General features: G+C 31.0%; 1 protein-coding gene across 1 annotated transcript; it reads right to left on the bottom strand.

Moving 5' to 3' along the window:
* Positions 1 to 12,332: 12,332 nt before the first annotated feature.
* Positions 12,333 to 18,839, bottom strand: LOC143081967 (lysyl oxidase homolog 3B-like). Its single transcript, XM_076257587.1, has 8 exons — positions 18,695 to 18,839; positions 18,048 to 18,235; positions 17,575 to 17,716; positions 15,995 to 16,219; positions 14,952 to 15,093; positions 13,865 to 14,045; positions 13,037 to 13,196; positions 12,333 to 12,623 (listed from the first exon to the last, which is right to left on the bottom strand). Exons 1-4 carry the CDS (start codon positions 18,706 to 18,708, stop codon positions 16,060 to 16,062), a joined length of 504 nt encoding a protein of 167 aa, XP_076113702.1. The 5' UTR covers positions 18,709 to 18,839; the 3' UTR covers positions 12,333 to 12,623; positions 13,037 to 13,196; positions 13,865 to 14,045; positions 14,952 to 15,093; positions 15,995 to 16,059.

Genomic DNA, 18,839 nt, shown 5'->3' with positions numbered 1-18,839 from the left:
AGCCGACAACAGCGGTGTGCATATAAGCACTGAAGGTGCACAAAATATAAACAGAAAACTTGACGATTTCTTTCATTCTCCGAAACCGTGCGTACAGGAAATACACACACCAATGGACCCAAAACGAAAGAGAAGTGACGGAACAACCACACCTACCTCCGCGGATAGAATGAGCAAACGTTCCAATACTGAACCGAAAAAAGCTTAACTCAAAATATGTCAAATCAAACTGTATATGTTAATAAGAAATCAAAAACCTAAAATTGAAAAAAAAATGTATGCCTGAGTTTTTTAAATTTGTAAATATATCCACTACTTTCAAACATCATATTTGTATATTGTTTCTATTGATTGTAGACTGTAGTTTTTATTTCATATATTATATGTATAAAAATAACTGTTTCAGGAAAGGTGAGCAGTATAAAGTCAAATTGTTTAATATTTATGATAGGTTGTTTTGTTTAACCAAATACGGTAATGCAAACGCATTATATGTGATATGTAGTGTATATAGTGTACATGTATGTGTTCAAGTTTACGTAAAGGTAAATACTTTTCATGAAGTCAAAAGTCTATTGTTTAGAAACAAAATTAAATATCATCACGTGTCATTAAACGTTACATCAGAAGTAAACAAAATTACCTTTTCAAACTTCTACAATGAGTATAAAAATAGCATCAATAAACGTAAATGGCTTAAGAAATGTTAAAAAGCGTACATTAGTTTTTAATTGGATTGTTTTACAAAACATAGATCTTGTCTGTTTACAAGAAACACATTGTACACAGGACCAAACTTGGCTTTGGAGCAAAGAATGGAAAGAATTTGGGGGTGGTGAAAGTTTTTGGAATTGTGGTACAAACGAATCGAGAGGTGTGGGAATTTTATTAAAAAAAGATTTTACGCATAGCTTTGATGTCCCAATGATAGATGATAAAGGTAGAATGCAAATTGGGGAATTTAAAACTAACACTGCGGTTTACCATATTTTTAATTTGTACACCCCAAATAAGGGTTCTGAAAGGAAACATTTTTTTGAAAACTTGAAAAACTTTAAAAATGACTTGTACTCAGATGATGGCGCAGATCATTATAATATCTTTTTAGGAGATTTTAACTGTGCGTTAGATAGAAAGTTAGATAGGTCCCCTTCACACCAAAATGATGATACAGGCTTAAACGAGTTGAAAAATATTCTATTGAATTTTGATTTATATGATATATGGCGATCTAAATTTCCAACAAATAGACGGTATAGTTTTCAAAGAGGCAATTCAAAATCACGAATAGATTATATTTTTTGTACGAAATCCCTTAGCTGTAAAGTTTTAAACACACGTATAATCACATTTCCTTTTAGTGATCATGACATAGTCACTTCAAAAATAAAATTAGATGACATTGAAAGAGGACCGGGAATGTGGATCATGAATCTAAATACAATTAAGACTGATGAATTTTCAAATGCATTTAAAACGTTTTGGGAAAATTGGGTTAAAAACAAGAATCGATTCAATAGCATTCAAGAGTGGTGGGATGTTACAAAATCAAAAATTAAATTTTTGACCATGGAAATTAGTCAAAAACTAAACCGTTTATCAAAACAAAATAATGTCATTGCGTTAGAAAAACAGCTTGAAAAATTGAAACTTCAATTAAACGAATCAAATAAATCATGTGACAAAATTTCAGAATTAGAAAATAAAATTAAGGAATACTATACTAAAAAAACAGTCTCCGCAAAAATTAGATCAAGAACTAAATGGGCCGAAGACGGGGAAAAGTCGACAAAATATTTTTTTAATTTAGAAAAGAAAAATGGACAGAACAAACTATGGCAACGTGTAAAAACAGAAAACGGTGAGTATAAATGTGACATTGATTCAATCTTAAATGAACAAGTAAAATTTTATACTAAACTTTTTGCCACGGAAGGGTGGGACAAAACAGCGGGCGAACAACTTTGTCAATTTATCATAGACAAGGTAAGTAAGGAAGATCAAGAGATGTTAGATAGAAATATAAATATCTCTGAAGTAGAAAAGGTACTAAAATTACTTAAACAAAACAAATCACCTGGCGAAGATGGTATAATACATGTATCAGAATTTTATGTTTTATACTGGGATATAATAAAAGACGACTTCTTTAGTTTACTACAAGAAATCTTTAATGATACTATATTGAGTAACTCTCAACATAAGGGGGTCTTAACCTTATTACATAAAGGAGGGGAAAGGGAAAATATAAAAAATTGGAGACCACTAACTTTACTAAATTGTGATTATAAAATTATTGCAAAGATTCTATCTGAAAGACTTAAAATAGTATTGCCTAAAATTATTCATACCGATCAGAAGGGGTTTGTTAAAGGTAGAAATATAAGCGAGGCTAACCGAATGATTCAGGACATTATAGAATATATTGACAACGAAGATGAAGAAGGAATTATATTATTTTTGGATCAACAAAAAGCTTTTGATAGGGTTGAATGGGAATGGATAGATTTTGTATTGGAGAAATTTGAATTTGGCGGGAAATTTAGAGCATGGATAAAGATGCTATTATATAATGCTACTACGTGTATCAAAACTAATGGATTTGTATCAAGATACTTTTCTATTACTCGCTCCGCTAGGCAAGGGTGTCCAATAGCGCCTCTGTTGTATATCATACAAGCTGAACCCATGGCATGTGCGATAAGGGGTGACATTAAAATAGAAGGATTAAAATTACCAGGAGGGGGAGGGAACTTTATAGAAACCAAAGTATGTATGTTTGCAGATGACACCCAGGTATTTAATAAAAATGAAAAATCTGTAGATAATACTTTTAAAGTTTTGTCCTTATACGAAAAAGCTTCGGGTTCTAAAATAAACTATGACAAAACAAAAGGCTTACTATTACGGGCTTCTAAAAGAAAACGATTTAAATTTGATAAAATCAAATGGATCACAGGCAATGTTAAAACTTTAGGGGTGTGCCATGGTTATGAAATAGATGACAATGATATTTGGAGAAAAATAATAGAAAAGGTTAAAAACTGTGTACATGTATGGAAAAGTAGGAAGCTTACATTTAAAGGTAAAACACTTATAGTAAAAAATATGATACTTTCTCTTTGTTCATACGAGATCGAAATACGAGGAATTCCGGATAAATATACTAAAGAGCTAAATAATATAATTTGGAACTTTATATGGGACGGTAAAGTGAACCAGGTAGATAGAAATGTATGTTGTTTGGACGAAATAAAAGGGGGGATGGGAATGGTAAGTATAGATACGTTTATAAAAAGCAAACAAACAAAACTAGTATATCGTTTAATTCATGAGCCTTTGGAAAGCTGGAATGCGATCGGTAAGTATTGGCTTCGGAAATTTGACGAAAAATATAATGACACTTTTTTTGTATGTAAATGTTCAAGTTTGAACGGTTTAGATATGAACCAACTACCACAAGTTTATCAGAAAATTATAAATACGTGGTCAGGATTTATTCAAAATGTTGAAATACCTCTATATAAAAGTGCTATTTTAAATACGAGGTTATTTGGAAACTTTTCTATTCGTTTCAAAAATAAACCATTGTTCTACTCTTCTTTTTTAAAAAGCGGTTTCACAATTATCCAGGACATTTGGAATTTAGAAACTACAGATTTCATCAGCTGCAATGAAATTTATAAGAAGTTGATTGATCGAAGAAATTGTATTTCCGAATTTTCAAAAATTAAACAGGCAATTCCTAAAGATTTCGTGCAAATTTTGAAATCTTGCGGAAACCAGAATTTGCAACATGAAAGTAAATTAAGGATTTCAAATGACCTTGAGATCATTAAATTAAACAACCAAAAAATCAAACCATCAAAGTTAAAACTCAATTATATTCGTACGGTTTTAAATAAAGATGTATCTCCAAAATGTCAAATTAAGTGGGAGGAAATATTTGGAACAAATATACCTTGGGAAAATATGTGGTCGGGACTAAAATTTTTGAAAATTGAAAATAAAGTAAAAGAATTCCAATGGAAATCCTTGCACAATATTTTATATACGAAGAAAGATTAAAAAAAATGAAGATATCAAATGGAAAATGCCACATTTGTCAAAATGACAATAATATAGAAACCCTGCAACACTTATTTTTCAGTTGTAGTACATCACAGTTAATTTTAAAAAACCTCCAAGAAATACTTATTAAGTCAAAAATAGGAATAAATAAATCTTTTGGTGAAAAGGAGGTTCTATTGGGTAAAAACACAGGAGAACTAAAATATGATAATTTTTTAAACATAATAATCATATATTTTAAATGGACACTATGGAAAATTAGGAATTCAATAAAATTTAATAAAACGCCTAAAACACCACAAGATATTTATAAAATCTGGAAACAAAACTTGAAATATAATCTAAAATTTGTTCTTCTTTTGAAAGGCGTTGATATCATTGATAAGACAAAATTGGAGTCTGTAATAATGAAAATTTAGACATTTTATATAGTATAATACAGCTTGAGTCAAAGTACATTTTTTACGGTTTATAGTATTAGAATAATGATTGTATCAAAAACAAATGATCAAACAAAGTATTAGCCTATCATGGTTATTGTAGTAAATGCACATCTTTTATGTGGGTATCTTATAATTATTTACTTACTATTTTGAAATTAAAGTGTAGAACTGTTAGATGCTTCTTACATTATATGGATATTATATTTTTTACACTAAATGTATTCCAAGGTTAAAAGTGGATAACTTTTTTTATTGCCTTCTATTTCCCCTGGATAGATGGTTTCTTTTTGTAAACAGGGACCCTTAGCCTGATCCTGGACGACTAAGGTAATTGTACACAGGAAATATTTAGAAATAAAACGTTTATATGTCTTAAAAAAAAAAAAAAAAAAAGAAGGTGCGCTGGCTAGACTTGCAACCTTTGAGAAGAATGAGTTAATTAAACATGAAGTGAAAACCAGGTATACCGGAGGTAAAGTACTATTATATGAATAGGTATTATATCATCCTTTTAGTCGTTGTTAACTTTGTAATTGGCATGACTTAAGTTTTATCTTGTTCAATAATATAGACAAATGTTACACAACATTTTGTTGCATACATGAAAAAATGCAACCACTTCAAGTTGACTTATCAAATGTTTACTTCTTTTTTACCTGCATTTAAGCTTTGGTAACTATAAAACCTCCAGCTACCAAAATAGTCTATATTATTTTGTTACAGTTTTCTCTTACTTGGCTTCATAAACATTATTTTACTGTTTAGTCTCTTTTTGGTGGTATCCATTTGAAGTGACTTTATACTTTATATACATTACGTCATTGTTTTATATTTTTATTATAATTGTTGTATTGTTGTATTTCACTTTGCTCATGTCCTTTTGTCCATATGCTTTTTTGTGTTTCTTCGATAAATATTACTCTGTGGCTCTGTGCAATGTGGCTCTGTACGTCACAAGATATACTGAATTGCAATCACTTGTTTCGTTTATGTGGTTCACCACATATCAGCAATCTTTAAATCCACTAGGATTTGCGTATTTTAAAAACAACGCTTCATACACTTGCGCACATATTTGATTTTTGTTTATTGGGGTATGTCTGTTCATTGCTGACAAACATACTGTACTACTATTAACCATTTAAGTCAAATTTCAAAAAAAGTGATATAAAAAGAAATACTGAGCGGAAAGTCACTTTATAAAAATGTCAAATTCGAAATGTCTTTACTCCTGAATCTGAGTTGAAGAACAGAGAAATGAATCAACGTAACAGTTATTTTTTTCCTTTTTATTAACTTTACTATGAATAACGTTTTTCCAAAGAAACACTAACAATAGATATGAAATAAATGAACCAATTTCCAAAAATTCAAAAAACACGGTTCTTGATGAGACGAGAACACGAACATGAACATACCAGCTTCATTTCGACAAGACTACAACATGTACAAGTACACTTTCTTTAAGTTCTACTCTTAGTTTAACTTTACTTAATATAAATAGGTGTACGCGTCTATTATGTTTTTGCTATAACATAGAGACAATAAATAAAAAAAACGTACCAAAGAAACAACATAACGACCATAAAGCAGAAAACATTCAATCAGTTTACATGGTCTGTGCGATTATTCATGCAATATTTCAACTATCAGTATTCTAAGATACAAACGGTACTGTCACTGATGTATTTACATAGTAATTCTTATCTTATTGTTTTCAGTTTCTGGATACTGGATCGGACGATATGATTTGTACAATGATAACGTCATGGAATTGATAGGTCGACTATTTAATGGCAATTAGTGATCTTCAGCAAAATGAAACTCATGCAACAAATGATCAGTTATGCATGGTGCAGTGGAGAACCTATGATTTTTGATGGGGTGACTATCATTGTTGCGGACACCTTTTCTATATTTATGAATTCATACAGCGTTAAACAAGTATTATGTCATAATATATTATAAATCAGTAATGTACAATTGTTGTGCTGATGTTGTCTATATGTTTCCAAACAATAAAAATTTGAAAACAAATTATTTACAATAACTGATTAAGCAGACAGATATATACTATCATGTTAAATTGTGTAATTTCACGAATTACCAATATACCAAAAAGAAAATGTCAGCAAAATTTGATTGAGATATGCAAAACACATGGTTAAATGAAATAAAATAATACTAATGACGTACAAATAGTTTTATGTTTGTTTCAATTCAATCAATATGTTTCTTAGAAATAAAAACAAGACACAATTATAACTAACAAATTTGTGATAATCATTTATTGCAGTAAAATAACATTACTACAATCAGACATTGACGGACAATAACAAAATTGTTTAATGACAATATAATCATATTGTTCCTTTATTCAATAAGAGCAGACATCACCGACGATTTGATAACTGGGCTTACCGCACCCAAATAATATACACATCTCCAAACACATGTCTTGTTCTTAAATGTGAGACAACAGCTCCTTTATAAATTCTTCAGGGCACAAAGCCATGACGACCATGCATCTTAGTCTCATCGTACTGTAACATATGTGAATTAATACTATTTTGTGCATTTTTTTGTGATTTTGTCGACAACTGTTTATTGTTACGTTGTAAGATTAATATCACTGAAGCAAACCAACTTACAGAAGATGTATATTTGAAAGTATACAGTTTTTTGTTTGCATTTAACCATCCTATAAGGAATGGTTTAGAGTATTTACAACAAACTAATGCAACTACAAATACCATTTAAAGAAAGAAACATCAGCAATGCATAACACAAATACCAAATTCCTTGTCAAGTTCAAATAGGTAAGATCCATAAAACTAATATAATCAAATGCTATCAAACGACGAAACAAATGAAAAACAATGAATTTATGTCTGACTTGGAAAGGTCATTTTCACCGAAAACAGAAGGTCACAGTGAGGCATAAGGTAGACAGAAATCTGCCAATAGGAATGACAGATTAATACAATTTCTTTTGAATTTACTTGTAATGTCCACGTTCTGACCTACAATGTTTATACAGTACTGACATTTCGACGATGTTTCGAATATTAAAAAAAAAATCGCATGCATTGCATGCAAATATTCGACACTTATTTGGTTAGAACACCCGGTGGATTTGGTGTTGGCGATTTAATTGGGATCTTAATTTGAATTGTCTTTGAGTTTTAAACATTGACATTGCTTGTTAAAAAACCTTCAGTGTTCACTTTTTATTGAATAATTACAATACATGCCGTAATTCTATTAATTGTCTTATGAAAAGCCCGGATTGATGATAAGCTGTCTCTTATATGGTTCTACCTTGCATTGAATATTCTCAAAAGAATGAAAACAAAATGATGCAAATAGAAAAAGTTGATTCCATGTAAATTCACTTCTCATTTTCCTATTTCAATTTAAATTCCTAGCATATGTTTGTCTTTTCTTATTTATTGATCAGATTTAAGCTGTACTATTTATTACTGACTATCAAATTGAATAAGCCTGTTGATATGCATGTAGTACTAATGCAGTGGCTTCTTTTCGAATGAATAAAACAAATAAGTTAGTCCTCTGATATCAACTAGGAGACTGTGTAATATAAGTAAACATTAAATTACAACGTTATTTTTCATCCTAAATTTACCCTCTTTATATATTCAAATAACTTAACTGATTCACCTCTTTTATTGAATTGCATTATGTATAGCTTTTATTTATTAGTATAGTGAACAATATAAGGAACACTATAGATAACAAAAATAACAAAAACATCTTGCAGTAATAACATGTTTTAATTGTATTGAGGTTCATCGTAACCGATAGTGGAACTAACACATATACTCAACATTAATTCAAATCACTCTTAAACATATATTAACATGCATTTATCGGTTGTTTCACTGCCTGCATCCTTTTGCCCAGCTATTAATAAGAATGCGTACCACGGCTCCGAGACGTCAAATACGTTGACACGGCATTACAAATGTTAACCCATACATATAACCGTTTTTATACTGAATGAACCGACATTGACCCGAACTTATGAAGTCATCTTGTATTTTGCCCTTGATAGGAAATAAGATACTATCATGAACAATACGCACATACAATCACGAATAAATCAAAATAGTCAAACAATGCTCTTCAACTTTGTACTTGTTTTGCTTGATAAATATTTTGATATGAGCGTCACTGATGAGTCTTATGTAAATAAAACGCGCGTCTGGCGTACTGAATTATAATCCTGGTACCTTTGATAACTATTAGGAGTGTTTAGTCCTGAAAACTTTTCAACTTCGTACTTTACTTGGCCTTTGTCACATATTTTTATTTCAGCATCACTGATGAGACTTTTGTAGATGAAATGCGACTCTGGCGCAAATACAAAATTGCAATCCTGGTATCTATGATTAGTTAATTGATAATATAGCAAATCGAATTAATTACGGATCCGAACGAAAAATCCGTAATTAATTTCTGAAATAAGTAAAAAAAATATAGTTGGCATGTCCAGATCCTTCAAATAATTAGAATAAATTGAATAGTTATTGCTATTTAAAACTATGATTGCACATGCTTTTTTTTTTATTTCAATACTAATGACTGTAATAATAAGATGGAAAACTTACTCTTTTTTTAAATCTAGTGTTGAACGAAAGGTTAACGAAAAGTACTCATACCCATATGGCAAAATCAAAGGTACTTTATTCAAATGATTTGCACCACGTGACTTTGTCCCTTTTGATTAAATTACCTCCCTTAGCTTAATATTGAAAATATAATATATTTTAGATTTGCGGATAATCACGTCCTTTTCCGTCATGTATTTAAAACTATTGTATCTTTAAAAACTTCCTTTGGCGTAAAATTACAAAAATGCTGTGTAATTTCTAAGGGAAAATGCTTAAAATTTGACTTTTTACGAAATGGGAAGGTTGAAATCAATGTGTTTTTAAAAGAATTTGGCCGAAAACTTAAGAAAGCAGGTAAGTTAAAAGTAATTTTACCTTAGAATTCAACCTACAATGCGTTTCCCTATATGCGAACAAATCATTAACAATATCTTCTTGCATATGTATTTCTGTTTTGAATTTTGCTATTTTACGATTTTCCGTCATTTTATATTATCTTATATAGCAATTATACTATGATTACGCTCCCGATTTCTAAACTAAAAAGGCCGAAAGATTTCAGAGTAGACAATGTCCATTTGTACACGGACAGAAGTCCAAAAACATGTACAATTCACCTATATGCGAACAAATTGTTTATTCGAGATAGATATTGGCATATTGGCATTTTTATTTAAAGGGCTTATATAATCCTATTGTAATGTCTGCCGTCATGCTGAGGCAAAATGGCCGCTATGCAAATCAGCAAATACCCCATATTTTGCCATATGCTGTTTTACAACTCCTTTATTGGTTAAACTACAAACAATTTATTTAAAAAAAAATATGACCAGATACATATCCAACGGATTGATCATGCGTCAGGGCCTTCAGTTTCAATTACATCGAGGTAAAAATCATGACTTTTGTTGATGTTTCTAATTAATCGCAATGACCATGTTGACATCAATCTTGCTGATTGTATTTGCTGTTCCTGGCTGTTCTTGTTGATATATTTAAAGGTTTTTGTCTTTTCAGTATAAAGATAGCTCATTTGTTGGCCAATACCTTGTCAATTTTGATTTAGCTATTTGGTCTTTGTACCAATTTCTCAGAGAATGAATATATTTTTTCAAAATTTCAGACTGGCAAACCGATATTTTAAGCGTAGACAAACTGAGTTTAGATAGCTGGAAGCGCTGAAAGGTACATGTGCATGATATATAATTTTTTTTTATTACCGATCACACCTGTGAATTATTGGTATTATGCTATACATCAATATATTAATGAAGCTTATTTGTTTTCATGGTGTACAAATAAATACTATCACATGAGAAGACCTCACTTTGTGTGTCGCTTCTTTTTCCTCCCCAATAAATAAATCATAATGCCACTGTGTCTATGCATAGTCGCATTTGTCATCATCGCTTATGATTGTTCTGTTTCGAACTTTTTTAGATTAACAGTCATTAGAACTTAGGGCTAAGTCACTTATGTTTCCCTTTTGTGTATACTATTTACTATCAATTATAAATTTTCTATCCACGAGGGTCACTGATCAACAAAAGACTCATCAGTGACGCTCGAACAAAAAAAATGTTGAATATGCCAAATAAAGTACTAAGTTGAAGAGCATTGAGGACCAAAAATTCCTAAACGTTTTGTCAAATACAGCTAAGGTAATCTATTCCTGAAGTAGAAAAGCCTTAGTATTCCAATATTTTGTTAACCGGTAATTCATAATTATGAAATAATCAATGATAACTCAGGTCAACACAGAAATTTTTAAACCTTTTTTTTTAAATTCTCCAGTCATAAAATGTTCTTCAAAAAATCATCCTACAACAGTTTACATACATGTACTTTCCAGCATGCCCTAAATGCCCACGATATCGCTTGTGTGTTCTAGTTAGATCTAACGTACTTGCATATGGTTTGGAAACACATCTGAAAGTCAGACACATTAGTGGTAGACTTATTAAATGTATATATATATTCAATTCCCCTTTTAAGGTGTGAAATTCAAGTTATGAACATATTCAAAGTTTTTAAGAAGATATACCTTAAGGAACAACAAATACGTAACATAGCAAACTCTACAGGAAACGACACCGGAAGCGCCATCATAACACGCAAGGTATACAATATTGACCGTATTAAAAATCTAGACTCAGTTTGATTAAAGTATGAAATCGGGAATACCGGTAGGCAGCTGTTGAATATTTTATAGGTTCAACCTATATTGTTCCTGTTGATTGCGAAAACATGTCGCAAGAACACTTATTGTGTTGACCTATCTTTTTTAACAATTTGTATGTCTGTTAGAAATCTTAGGTCAATTGTGTTTTTGTCTCTGATGTATGTTTACAAATTTTTGAGTAATATCATGGCCACACCAAATAGGATCGCTCTTTGTAACAGCAAACATGAAATTTTTCGACTGAAATTAAATCACGCAGTATCACAAGATAACAACGATTAAGTTCACTATCATTCTGATTTCGTTTTAATCACTATATCATGAGAAAACACGTAAAAAATGATACCGAAATCAAAGAAAAATCAATTCGAAGAGTCTCTTGGAAGATGGTAAAATCAAAACCTTAAACACATCACACGAATGATGGAAAACGACTGTCATACATGTATTCCTGACTAGGTGCTGGTACACTTGTATTTACCTTTGTAGAAAAGTGTGAATTATTACTGGTTGTTTATCTCTCACTTGTATAAAAGTCGCACAAATTCCATAATTTTGGCAACAATGTGTAAAAAAACGAATAAAAGGTAAATTAGTAAAACATAGGGAAGCAGCAGTCAACATTTCATTATAAACACAGATATGCTGTTGAAACTGTTTGAACTTTTTAGAATTCAGAAATGTTCACCAAATAATGAAATTGTCTGAAGATGGGACGATTACATGACTTTTAACATGTATTTGACACAACTTCTTGGAATTTTGGGTCCTCAGTGCTCTTCAACGTTGTGCTTGTTTGGCTTTACCACTTTTAAGTTCTAAGCATCACTGATGAGTGTTATGAAGATGAAACACGCGTCTGGCGTATTAAATTATAATGATTGTACCTTTGATAACTATCAAAGGTATATGTGTATTGAAGAGTATGAAATATAACATTGTAAACTCATCTTGCTATTTGTTCATAAGAATTTATAATGTGTGTTTACAAATGTGGATACAAAATATGATCAGACGCTTAAATGTACATATCAGATCAATTTTCAAACTTTTCCAAGTATGTTAAATCTTTATTTGCTGCATTTTACACCACCACGATATGTCCTATGCATTACTGCTTCGTTGCAATCACCTGGTGCCCATGGAGATAACCTATAACCCTTGAAACCAAGACGTCCATAGAAACAATCTCCGAGATGTGAAGTTCCTCTAGGACAATACACTTGTTGTATGTTATTTGCCGTTGCTGGACCTTCTCGAGAATCAAAGGGTATGTGTATTGCGGTTCCATTGCTACAAAAAGAAAATTGTTTTGTTTAGAATTTACAAAAAAATAGTTGTATTGTCCATGTTGAAGGGACAATTGGACAAGTATTTGTTAAGCATTACTCGTTCGCTTTGTGAACCTTAACATATGTTTTCAAGTACATTTCCATACCTTTGTTTCACTGATTATTGTGACTTTAGATTTTGAAAGAAATGCATCTTTCTTTTAAGATAATATCACAATAAGCGTATGTCAAAATAATTCCAAATTCCATACAAAACAAGTTCAAAAGTGCCAATTAAAGAAATAAAATAAATCGCCGACTGGAATGATATTCTATGACACTTGAACAGTTTAGTAGTTATTTGACTAGAACATGCGTAATCATAAAGTAACAATATACATCTTTCATTTTGAAATACGTAATAATACTTTCTACCTTTGGTTTAGCATACGACAGACAGTGGTTGCCGTTACGTCATCCCATAAGGAATTGCCTTGGAAATCAGACCATCGAGAAGAGCATATTTGCCATGTTTCTCCCTGTCTATAAACGATAACCTTTCCATCACCTTCTAAAGAAACTGTCATCTGAAGCTCTACAAAAACATTATATTAGTTTTTAGTGCTGGAAAAAAGCAGATGATACCAATTGGGTATTCAGTCACATTAGTAAAAAAAAATAACAACTGACAATCCCCCTCAACAAAAGTCAAATCCCTTTTGCTAATTTTGTAAATAAAATCTGTTTAAACTAAACAAAAAACGCCTGAAAAGAAAAACAACATTGGAAACTAAGACTAAGATGGACTTATTGCAAAATCGTAAGATATAAGGTGTTACGGGAAATAACACATATCCTGCTCCACATGTAGTGCCCGTCCTGTTATAAGTGTAAGAACAAAACGGGTCAAAAGTCTATCGCTAGATTGTATTCGAGAGAGAAAGAAAAAGGACAGGGTTGTGGATGGGACAATTTATCATAAATAATGTATCTGTCGTCATTAAAAAGCTGAATGCACTTCACAGTTTTACTTCGGTAGAGACATGTACCGACATATTTAGTCCAAAATGGTGAAGAAACAAAGAAATATTTCGATTAAGGTCAATACAATTCTACCGACCAAATTTAAAGAAAACAAAAGGGCCGTTTGCATTTTATTATTCCAATCTTAACCAGTATATAATATTTTGTCGACAAAACCATCAGAAATGGTAATTTATATGCGTTAAAACAAAACAAAAAAACCCATAAATACAAACATACCAGGATCGAGTTCTTCATAGCACTTAATAAACACTGATACACTTCTTTCGAATGGCGAAAACGGCTGTGTTTTAATCGAATTGCATTGTCCTACATTCTGTTCTTTTCCGTTGCATTTAAGAATTAACCAAAACGGACTTTTTTAGAAAGTGATTGTTTACTGTTTTTTTCTCCTCCATGTCTGTAATATAAAATAAATGTTTGCAAATGGATTCACTTCAACTTCATACTTTATTTGGCCTTTTCAACAGTTTTTGATTCGAGCGTCACTGATGAGTCTTTTACCCGTCTGGCGTAAATATGAAATTTCAATCCTGGTACTGTAAATTCAGAAATTATTGCGTGCATTTATTATTGCAATTTTGTCAATTTCAACTTTAATGCGATTTTAATTTTTACGATTTTATGCTTTATTCATTTAAAATATTACAACATGTGAGTTTTAATTATTGCGTTTACAACTCTGTCGCATTATTCGCAATAATAAAAACCTCGCAATAATTTCTGAATTTACAGAATATATGATGAGTTTATTTATTTACAGGAAACATCAATTGACAATGATGTCAAACATTTGTAGTAGTATATAACATATATACGGCATAGTTCTTTATTATGCCTCCCTTTGTACATGTTGTGTTTGGTGAAATTCATTTTACTCAATCTTAGAAGCAAGCAATGTATAAGGCTCCGTATTGAAGGACGTACTTTAACCTATAATGGTTTACTTTTTAAATTGTTACTTGGATGGAGAGTTGTCTCATTGGCACTCACACCACATCGTCCTATATCTATAAACACCACATTTCGGTTTAATTGTATTGAACAGTGGCTATCCGTTCCAATTTACGTTTCTTTCTAAAACATATATTTTATAGTTTATGTTCCCTTTTGTGCTTTTGCTTAGAAATCATAAAGCCGAAACACGTTGAATATAAATGATCCCACAAGTTATTACATTCATCCGCTGCAGTATTGAACATGTATAAAGATATTTATTTAGCTAAGTTTGTTGCCACACTGATTAGTTAATCCTATTTTTTTTGCCAATCGTCTTATTCACACACCGTGTATATAACATAAATACCTAAATCCAAGCTGCCTACACACAACAGCTACATTTTTTGTTGAAAAGTCATCAGAGTGTACTGTTGTCCATGTGTTATCATATTTCACAAGAAGCTGACCTTCATTGGCCGAATTTCCTCCAAATAACTGTACATCATATTCTACAATTAAACACATTAAAAGTTAACATGTTCAATAAAGCTTACTCATATTGAAATAAAGAAAACATTGTTATGACATTATTTGTCTGTTTTGTAATATATGGGATAACAGAATGTTTGTTTAGAGCGAAACGATTGCATTGATTTTTCTTATCAAAGGGTTACGAATGTTTTATAAAAGTAATGTCTATTCGAGATGCACGTATTATAAAAATTTCTTTTTAGGGAATATAAAAATATCAGTAATCAAGAAACCAAATTACTATCATCATTTTTTGCAGCATCTCCGTTCTCAGACAACTGTAGATAGGTAATACCCTTACACATTAAGAGAGAGGTTTTTTTCTCGCGTAGAGAAAGATTGGTGATGGGGTTGCATAAGTCCGGCAATATTATTACGATTCAAAAAAATATATTTTCAAAATATAAGACAGGGTTGACGGAACAAATCGTTTATATTCATGGTACAAAGTCATACGAAATAATTCAAAGTAATGTTTCGAAATATTTCACCTAATATGTACTGTATATATCAGCAATGTATAGAAATTTCAGAATATTTACTGATAAGAACTGAATTAACTGCAAGCAAACTATCTGATAAGTACTAATTGACAACAAGAAAATATCTAAACAATTCTTAACGATTGTAGGCAATTCAGATAATGACCGTTTAAGACTATACTTATTGTACGAGGGATATTACATACACTATACGTAGCATCCAGTTTTGTATTTTGATTAGGGACTTTCCCTTTTTAAATTTTCCTCGGAGTTCAGTAATTTTTGTGATTTTACTTTTCACCACTCGTCTTTCAAGATGTTCAATAATGAGCAAAACTTCGATAAATTCATAAATACATCGAAAATAATTAAAACTTAAGAAAAAACCTTTTATTACCTGGAAAAGGTTTTGACCTACACTTTAGTCTTAAATCTCGCTTATGCGAGTCGCAAATTATTCTATTATCTTTGTAACTCCATTCTCATTCTGAACACTGATCGAGATCTACAGAATTCCATGGACATTCTATGTTTTTTTAGAATTGTTGGTGCTATATCTTTCCTATTATCATTCTGTCCTTCTCTTCCTTCATCCACATCAATAATGATATGTCCACCATGACTGGTTTATAAAAGAAAATAAGAAAAAAGAAATAATGAAAAAATTAAAATTAAAAAGAGAACAAAAAAAATTGAGTCAGTATTGCTGTTGTCACATGCCCTATTTTCAAAATTAACTTTTCATTTTTTGTGCATATGTTAAATTTAAGGTATGCTTCTTTGTAGTTCTAATAAGGTTCTTCACTGAAAGTTGATATTTTATAACGTTGGCTATTAAATTTCATATATATGTCTTTTTTTACCAGATAGCACTTTACGGTCTACATATTTTGACACCCTAAGTAAAGGTATATCATGCCACTTTCATCATATGAACGACTTCTTTTACGTTGCCCCTTCACGAAAAGATTGTTCTAAGGCAAATATCAGTTGACAAATAAGCCATTGTTTATTATGAATGTGTTAAAATTTCTTCATAATATACAATACAATTTTTAGTTTCATTGCATTTCATGCAGCTCATTATTATGTATATAGATATAACATTGCTCTCGTACTTACCATGCTGTCATTGTATTGCTGTATTATAATTAATATGGTGGATACTGCGCATGTATTTTAATTCAAGACTATACAAACAAGTAAGCATTGGATTGTTTAGAAACAGTTTTGAAAAGTCAAATGCTTAATTTCAATTCGTACCTTTATAAACAATGAATGAATACATTTTGATGTTATACAAAAAAACGTAAAATACTAAACGACAATAAACAGAATATCCGGAATGGAGAAAATTTTAATAATTTGAAACCAGTCTGTTATGCTTTTATACTGATCTGACTAACATATATCTATATAAGAATATAAACAAAATGAATATAATACTCGATATAACTGATAAAGGAAATAAGAATAAATTAAATGACAACAACCTGATCAAAGAGAAAATAACTACCGAAGGTCAATGGGGTTTCAACACAGCAAGAAAATCAGTTGGCTTCTGACAAAAAGCATGTACTCGTTCAGTGCAAATCGACGTCATTCTAAACTACAAATCATATAAATGAATTAAAATTTAAAAAAACATACAAAAATTACAAAGGCCAGAGGCTCCTGACTTAATGCAGGCGCAATATGCGTTGGATTTATACATTTTTTTTAAAGATATAAACCCTGCTACTATATCTCTATCCAATATAGAATAAAGAAACACACTGCAAGAAACACAGTAAAGTCAGAATGAGTAACATATGAAACTAAGAGAAATTATCATACTACATTTATAACTTAACATCGACTATTCGCAGTTACTGACGTGAGCACCATACCCCAATCTGTCGTTGAACAAAAAACAATAACGCGAATAAAAGGCTATTATATAAAGTATCATTCAATAGCCAATGATATTCTACTTACGTAAAACCTAATTGATGACAGAACATCGATGCCTCAGAGGTCCCCATGTAGGCTCCACAAACATATCCCCAGTACCCGTCTTTAAAGTACTCAAGTATTTCTCTTCTCCATCCTGCTTGTAATCTAAACTTCACTTCTGGTACTGAAATAAATTAAAAACATTGACCAATCACTATATTTCGTTGATATTTATAATTATTGTATGAGTACAAAATTGAAACAAACCAAATATTAGTCTCGTCGGATATCACTTCAAGTGCGCATAGAAGTATTAATTTCACAAGTTTAATTGCCGTACATTTTAACGTGCTTGAACTATAACCAATGTTATTATCATTATCGAAAAAAATGTTATGCATACATTTTATTTGATTTATTTCTTATTATGCTTATCAAATTATCTTTTTTGATTGGGTTTCCCTTAACTCAATAAATCAAACCACAATCTGAATCACAGAATTTAATCTAAACACCTTCAATCGGTTCTGTCCGGCATTTAACAACTGCTGGTCCTATACCAAGGGCAATTTTGTCCTCCTCACGTGTCCAATCAAACTCACAATCCTGTAAATCGTTGGCCAGTAAAGGACATTCTATGTAGTCTATCCAAAGTGGTCCCTGTCCGGGAATGAACTTATCATATATTGGCAATCCGCCATATCTAGATAATAGATGATTTAAATTAAACGATACTTGAAAAACAAAAAGAGTTTTATGTTTTACGCGTTTCCCAAGTCGACAATTATAAGCTTTGATTATCATTTTCTACATACAGAGAAATTTGCTGCAGTCTAATAGTTCTGATCCGCATTATATACAGTATAATTGCACGAGAACACATGACACACTGTGGGACTAAATGATAAGTCGACAAGTAAAGACATTACCTGACCAAAGAAGCACATGCATGTACATATCATGTCTAGCTTAATGGTAAACACAATGCAGGCGTAATGACACTCATGTCAAGAAATGTTCATAATTTGACAATAATAAAACAATATCAGAATGTGACCAGTAAAAGAACAAATGAAACAAGGCTTCTTACAATTCCCAAAAATGCATATTCAAATCAATTGCTGTTATTAAATACAATTTTCTATATTTTTAAAATACTTACTGATACCCCATCATTTTACAGAACACATTTGCTCCTGGATAACCAAACCAATAATCATTGACAATCCCCCAAGTATTGTTATGTAAAATTTCGACTCGTCCTTCGTGTTCTTTGTTTAACCCTGCTAGTCGTATTCGTTCTCCTG

Source organism: Mytilus galloprovincialis, chromosome 7, assembly GCF_965363235.1.
Source record: "Mytilus galloprovincialis chromosome 7, xbMytGall1.hap1.1, whole genome shotgun sequence".
Classification (NCBI taxonomy): Eukaryota; Metazoa; Mollusca; class Bivalvia; order Mytilida; family Mytilidae; genus Mytilus; species Mytilus galloprovincialis.
This window is presented reverse-complemented; position numbering and strand designations above follow the sequence as displayed.